General features: G+C 32.7%; 1 protein-coding gene across 1 annotated transcript; it reads right to left on the minus strand.

Moving 5' to 3' along the window:
- Positions 1–5,024: 5,024 nt before the first annotated feature.
- LOC121238548 lies at positions 5,025–6,173 on the minus strand. Its single transcript, XM_041135462.1, has 2 exons — positions 5,833–6,173; positions 5,025–5,473 (listed from the first exon to the last, which is right to left on the minus strand). The coding sequence occupies exons 1-2, from the start codon at positions 5,928–5,930 to the stop codon at positions 5,206–5,208; spliced, it is 366 nt and encodes a 121-aa protein (XP_040991396.1). The 5' UTR covers positions 5,931–6,173; the 3' UTR covers positions 5,025–5,205.
- Positions 6,174–7,742: the final 1,569 nt, after the last annotated feature.

Genomic DNA, 7,742 nt, shown 5'->3' on the forward strand with positions numbered 1-7,742 from the left:
ATTTGACAACAACAATTAACAACTAATTCACAACACACATTAGCTACGGCCTTCTTTATATGTTTCTTCTTTTCTTTGATTGGCTGGTACGTACCTGCATATCTTTTCACGTGAATCTACTTTTCCTCGTTTGAGATATTCTAAGACGGTTATTAGTTTCTTTTTCTTGATCTTCATGATCCCTTTTTAACTCCAAGCTCATGTGGCTACAGAACCAACGAGGCTGGGAAAGGGGAGCTACGTACCGGGGGAGTCGACGTAACAATAGCAGTCAAGATATGCAGGATCCCATAGCTAGCTAGCGATTTTATAAAATGCTTTCTTTTTAACAAATTACACATGATACTAGAAAGTAAAACAGCTAGAAAATATTGATAGTAACTAGACTTGCAAATGATCGATCGGTCATGCCACATAAGATTCCTCAAGTTTATATTAAGAAGTAGTAGCTTTGTCCTAATTAATATATATTCATATACGTACATGAGTCTAGCCAATTGGAATTCCAGATTTTATATATTGGACTTCCCTCCGAAACACGCAAATGGTAGAAGTTTTAAGCTTTATTTTTCACAAAAGCAGACGTTTCAAATTATTTATGTTTCACAAGTTAATCTCGTGTCAGTATTACGTACGTACACGTACGATCGAGTTTGAAGAAATTAACTTGCATGCAGTATATACTTTTATACGAAATGCTAAACACAATGCCATATTTTTATACCGGCTGTCCAAATAATTGAACCCTTTTCTCTCTCTCGTGGACACACGCATCAACGCGGACGGCATGCACAAACCCGATCACCCAACGATAAAATATTAAAGACAAGTTACGGTATAGATCACCAGCTTCACCATATATATCTTCTGTTATAATAAGTGGCTATCTAATTGTGAATAATAATTTTTATTTTTTTTTGTTAACTTTTGTTATTTTTCCGAAATCTTGTTTTACTAAAAGGCCTTTAAAACCCTTGATCATTTGACGTATAGCTTCCTTATAAAATTTAACGAAAGATCATGTTTTACCAAAAGATTCTTAAAACCTTTGACCATTAGACGTGTAATTCTCTTGTAGAATTTCATGAATGATCATGTTTTACTAAAAGACCCTTAATAGCCTTACGATGCACATGAATTGACGTCTTTTTTATGTCTTTTTATTCTAACAGTGTACTCATTTTCCTTTCTTTTTATTTCAATTTTTTTTAATAAAAGATTAATAATATTTTATTATTATATAGAGAGTAAATAGATAATCCAATATGGATGCAGACCAATGCCTATACTTTGCTGAAATTTAGATTTTTTTAATCTTATTTTTTGTTCTTCTTTAACCTTGTATTTTCTTTTTCCAAACAAATAAACTACTGACTTTTTCACTTTTTTTTATTTAAATCATTATGTCAGGTACACCTTAGAGCTAACGCACTCGGAACCATTCCCTAGTATCTATATATATATATAATCAAGAGAGTGCTGCCAAAAAAACAAAAAACAAATCGATTAGTTAGGACCTAAGGCCCTTGCCATTCTTATGAATTAGCATTGTTATTTATATAATCATCACCATCATAATATTTACTGTAGTGATCATACGTTTAGTAATTATCCTTTTCAAAAGATAATGATAGGTTTACTATCATTCTACTATTTATTTATTATTTTTTTTGTATTTGATTTTTTTAATATTTTTTATTTTACTTAATGGTAAAGGAAGTGACTATTAGTAAAATTATATATATTTTTAATTTTTTTTAATGATTAAAGATGTTAAGAAAATACTTAAAAATGATAAAAAAAAAAAAAAATCCAAATAAATAGTAAACATGTAGTAATAACCCTACCACTATCCAAATCCATCAAAACCGACATGTTTCAATATTATATGAGAAATAATAGTTACAGTCATGAGTGTGCAAGCGTTGCGTAATCAATTTGAAAAAAGTAAATAAATCTGGGACCTACATGCATGAAAAAATTAATTTTTTAATAATAAATTTTACTTTTTTTTTAAAATGATTGTGCAGTGCATACGCACTCCACGACAGCATTACACATATTATATAAGTCATGTATATACGTATGATATATGGTAGTTTTAAAAACAAGTTAAATATTAGGGGGCGGCTACTATGCCGCCCCATTTTGACCGCTGGGCATACCGCCCAGCGTAAATTTTTTTTTTTTATTCTTTTTTCTTTTCACATTTTTTTAACATATTTAAATATATTTAAAAAATAAAAAAATACACCAATACACTTAAAATCACTTCTTTAACCACTAAGTAAAAAAAATAAAATAAAAAAATAAATTTTGATTAGGAATCAAATAGAGGTGTCAAATTGAAGAGATAAAGTAGACTTTCTCTAAATATTATTAATGGTCACGATCATCTCTCAACATCATCGGCTCATCGCTGACATCATGGACTAATGGTACCGTGGATAAAGAGTGCTGAGAGTTGATATTTTGGAAGCTAATGGCATCCACGTGTCACCATAAAGGATAGTCCACATGTCCCACAGGCCGCCACGAAACCTTTTTATTCTGGTTAAAAGAGTTTCAACCCACCAAGTATAGCCAACATAATTATTTAATTGTTAATTTGCTAGACTAAACCCCAAGTCCTATAATGTCAGCGTTGGAGTACTCGAAACTTGATGGACTATGCTTGGACTTTCTTTTAAAAAAAAAAAATGTAGACTTCGAGGAAAAATGAGTTCTATTGCTTAAAGTGTACAAGTATATGACATACGCCAATTTAATATAATTTCCCCAAATAATTTATAATGAAGAGAGATAGAGAGGAGTTATATATATATATATGGCTATCCTGGATACCCGAGTTTATTTGTTTAGTTGGCTCTTTCTACTTTTACCTGGAAAGCAGGCGTGGAAGACATAACAGACCCATTAACAATTTCAAGAAAAAAGGAGGTGAGGATGAATAAAAAGTAGGGGACATAAGAATAAAATCCATGAGGTTTTTTAATTTAAAGGCTAGGCGCTGAACCTTAAAGGTGTCTAGTTTCAAGGTCCAATATTCCTCATGGGTATTGCTTCCAAGTTCCAAAATTGCAAGATAATATACTCATCATACAAACATAATCATCATGCATGTCTTCAACTTCCAGACCAGATCGAACAACTTCAAAGTATACCCTTGATAATTTATCCTCTTCACTATTTTCCTGATTTATTAACGGTTATAGTAATGTTAAAAGTTACCCATCAAGCTAACACCAAACTCGCGTTCGATCGATGCTCCTTTATACATTTTCATGTTGCATGTCGTGTATCTATGGCAATGGTTTACTTGCAGACATAGCCGACAAGATTAATGAGAGTGCACCAAGGAACTAACTCCATAAAATCGCATATCACCATATACACCTCTCTCTCTCTCTCTCGCTCTCTCTCTCTCTGATCTATATATATATATATATATATATATACATGCATGCAATCAAAGAATTTATTTTAGATACAAAATAAGTATTTTATTTTCAGAAAGTAGTCAATAACTCGCATGGTTTAGCATTAATGCTGGAAATAAGACGAACATAAAATTATTGAAAAACCACGTGATGACCGTAGTGTTATTGCATGTACGAGTTAATTTATATAATTAGATACTGTGTTTGGAAGTTGCTTGTAACTTGGACAATGAAAGATGAAGGGGCATGAAACCAAGCAACCACGTGAGTCATCTTGATGGTAGTTTAGAAAGAAAGGAAAGTGTGGACAGATGGAGGGAGAAACCGTCATTGGGTTATCATGTGTTATTTATGGCGAGTTTCCTTCATCTTCAAATTATGTTCACATGTAGGTTAGACAAGCATATGAATTAAGAAAGTAAGAGATGAATACAGAGCGAGAGAGAGAGAGAGAGAGAGAGAGATGGTGAAGAATTAATATTGCATATTGATCAGGGAAAGGACTAGAAGGATTGGGATAGATATATAGAGCAGTTGGCTTTATTATCACTTCAAGAGCCCCAATGAGAAGGGCTTTGTTGGTTTCCTATGAATGGGCAAACCGATACACCAGAGGACGCCTTATCAGCTTGTGACTTTTTTATTTTTATTTTTTATGTAAGCTTGTGACTTTTGAGATATTTCACAGAGTATGGGTCGCCAACACAAGTACATGCACGTAAGGAAAAAAAAAAAAAAAAAAAAAAAATATCGCAAGTTCATGACCAAATGAATGGCCTAGAAGCGACACCACCTACTTAAACTCTTCCACTTCTCGTCTATCATTTTTCCTACGAAAAAAATCTATGACGCAAATATTGGTAAAAAAAATTAAAAAAAAAAAAAATCCTCGTAAATAAGTTTCCTAGCCTCTCGTCTTTATGTACCTGTCTGTGTATATCTGTCTGGTTTTGTTTTTTTTTTTTTTTTTGTTTTTTTTTGTTTTTCCCAGTTTTCCCTTTCCATTTGACAATAATAGAGGGCCTAGCTATTAAAGGGCCTTCAATGAATCTGTAAAAGTTAGCAGGCTTCAGGTACTATGAATTCTTCGGCCGAAAGGCACTCCAATGCATTTAATTCTCCTTAAGAGACTCAACAAAGCAAATAGGGGATGTAACTAGCTTCTCCAGAACCCTGTTGTGACAGACACAACACTACGGAAACAATCTTCCGTATGATCAGTCAACACACCTCCCCAATATATAATACATATATATATATATATATATATATTTATATATATATCTTGAGGCCACTTAATCAAAGAACAAGCCAATCTGTCATTCTTTCCTGGGGCCAACAACCATACCTTAATTATACCTATCAATATGTTAATCGCTTGCGTCTAAACATGTTTCTTTAACAAACTTTGCTCTATATTTCGCTCAGTTTACCATTTGATCGATGCACGAAACTTACTAATTCATGCGTACCATGCGCCTGAGATTTCGCTTCGCCCAGATGCATCAATCCTACTAGTTTTACCCACAAAATCAGAAACGAGAACCGAACAGAAAAGCTTGGAAACTCGTGCCAGCGATCCGATTAAGAAAGTTTCATATTTTATTAACAACTTACTGAAAACCATAACACAAACAAGAAACTCGAACAAACACTCGGAAACAACTTATATATATAATTAACAAATGCTACTATAAACAGTACGAGGCTTTTTGACTCCAAAGTCTCTGCCTTTTTTCCTTTTTTTCTTTTTTTCTTCCCCCACTCAACACATTACATCCTTGAGAAGCTTGTACCTGCGCGTAGCAGTCCGTGGGGAAGGTGTCGGACTCTTACCCTTCTCGGCGCTCTCTTCGCGATCATGCTGTTTAATTTTGTCCCCAGAATACTCAGACCGGCTTGTGATTCCAGCGTCGTTTACAGCCGCAGATTTCTTTGAAGAGCTACCTTGTCTTGTGCTCCTTTCCTCACTTTGGCACCAATCGCACAGTTCAATCGGCTCCGCAAATTCGCTGTAGTAGTTACTACAATACCTGTAAAATCAACAAGATAACCAGCATAATTCACTCATAAAATATAACCAGAAAGATACATGGGTCTCATAGTTATGATCACATAACAGCAGGATTTAACCTGTTAATAACATAATAAACATGCTGGTGGCCGGTGATGCTAAAGAGCACCCGCTTATTAGTATTTGAGAATATGCCATGCTATGAAACATGATGGTATATCAAAGATGATATCGATGGTGATGATTAGGATGGCAGGGACAATGATATGAAAAGAATCCCATAAAACTTGATAGCATATTTCTGTCTATATATATGAATGATGATGGTGGTGGTGATGAGTACTGATGAGGATGGGGTGATGGTGAAAGCAGACATACGAGTGCTGGAAGCGGTTGCGGCATTTGTTGCAGCGGAAGAGCTTGTCGGGGAAGCCCACGTCGCCGCACATGCTGCATACAGTCTGGAGATCCACCATTGCTTGAAGCTTTGTATCGCTAATTAAGACAGACAGAATGTGAAAGAGAAACCCAACAAGAGGTAGATAACTACGAGAGAGAGAGATTGAGATTTATAAAGAAAAGAGTAAGTGGTTTTGAGGCGGTGTGAAATATTTATTTATAGGGTAGATTTTTGGTATATTTTTATCTATTATTTAGATCTCAATATTGGATATATACACAGGTAGACCACAGGTTGCTTGCAGTCGTTTTCAGTTAGAGCAGGCATAGAGAGGAAAAGATAGAGAGACGGAGAGAGAAAGGTGAACGGTGAACCTTAAAATTGTGGTTAGAAAAAATGACAGTTATGTCCCTTCTGAGCTTTACTCGGTTTTCATTGCCTTACCTATCAGGCCCTCCTTTCCCTCTTTTGTCCTTTCTCCGCTTCATGCTTTTTAGTTTTTACTGCTAGACAGTAGTGGTACAGTGCTATTACCAGACAGAGCCACGTTCGGGCTCTTCTGCTCATTGAGAGTCTGAGACACGTTTTAGTTTTATTATTTATAAATTAATTATCTTCTTCTACTCGTTATCATATACTATATATATATATATAATAAAAATAATTAAAAAATTATATATATGATATAGTGTGTGGTGGGAGAATGGTGAATAGAAATTTTATTATATTAATTCATGTCTTCGGACCTTACACTATTGCAGTTTGGGTGTGGAATATATAGACTGAGGTAATAAAATTCTACGCGGCCATTAATTAATTCATGCAGCTGAGAGCAATTAGTCCACGTATTAATAAAGCATTAATCAATTTTGGTGTCTTGTGACAGTGATATTTGAAAATGTTGGGAATATGACGTCAAGGGGTGCAATAAATTCAAATTCAACTTTAAAATTATAATTGGAATATATATTTTCAACCGGTTTAAAAAAATCAACGATTTAACGTGATATTAAAGTCAATAATCCTAAATTTGAGTTTACATTTAGAAAAATTTTATTTATCATCTCTTACACCAAACACAAATATATCATTTTATTTGTCATCTTCCAATCATCTGGTCCTCTTACTTAGTACTTATTAAAAGCATGTGTAAATACATATGTTTAAATAGAATTTAAAAAATGATAAATCACATGTTAGAGTGTGTATTGTAGAGACGATGAATAATATTATATATTTAAATATTGTTCAATAGTGTGACTTGGAGAACGAGGAGAACTGAGAAACGAATAATCACATCAATATTTTTCCTATATTTATAATTTTTGAAAATCCTTATGATTTAAAATGATATCATAGCAATGGGTTCGTGGTTAATAATTTACATAATTATTTTAAGTTTTGTTTTTTAGATTTGTAGACCTATATTTATAAACACAAATCTTTAACTACAACTTTTTATTAGCCATTCAGGAGATAGAGAAATGATTTGGTCTCATTTAATTATTACCATTTTTAAAATTTTTATAGAAAATATAATAAATAACTTAATTTTTTCAAATTTTAAAAAATTAATAATATTAAAAAATAATATTTTATTCAACTCATTTAAAATCATTTCATCTTATTTTACTATCCAAATTGGCTATATAACTTTTCTCAAGAAATTATTAGCCTATATACATACTTGTCATTAATTACTTTGTGAGTGGGGCTATTCTGTCGCCCCACTTTTATTGTTGAGCAATTTTTTTTTTTATATTTTTTTAATATATTTAAATATTTTTAAAAAATAAAAAAATATATAAATATATTTAAAAATACTTTTTTAATCATTAAATAAAAAAAAATTTTAACAAGCGGTCAAAAAGTGCGATGAAGTTGGGCG

Source organism: Juglans microcarpa x Juglans regia, chromosome 7D, assembly GCF_004785595.1.
Source record: "Juglans microcarpa x Juglans regia isolate MS1-56 chromosome 7D, Jm3101_v1.0, whole genome shotgun sequence".
NCBI classification, from domain to species: domain Eukaryota; kingdom Viridiplantae; phylum Streptophyta; class Magnoliopsida; order Fagales; family Juglandaceae; genus Juglans; species Juglans microcarpa x Juglans regia.

Bases quoted from the DNA above. Each gene is read 5' to 3' on its own strand.
- LOC121238548 (XM_041135462.1), bottom strand. From the start codon at position 5,930: ATGGTGGATCTCCAGACTGTATGCAGCATGTGCGGCGACGTGGGCTTC. The intron at 5,474-5,832 runs GTATGTCTGCTT...TTGATTTTACAG, and splicing joins CGCAACCGCTTCCAGCACTC to GTATTGTAGTAACTACTACA.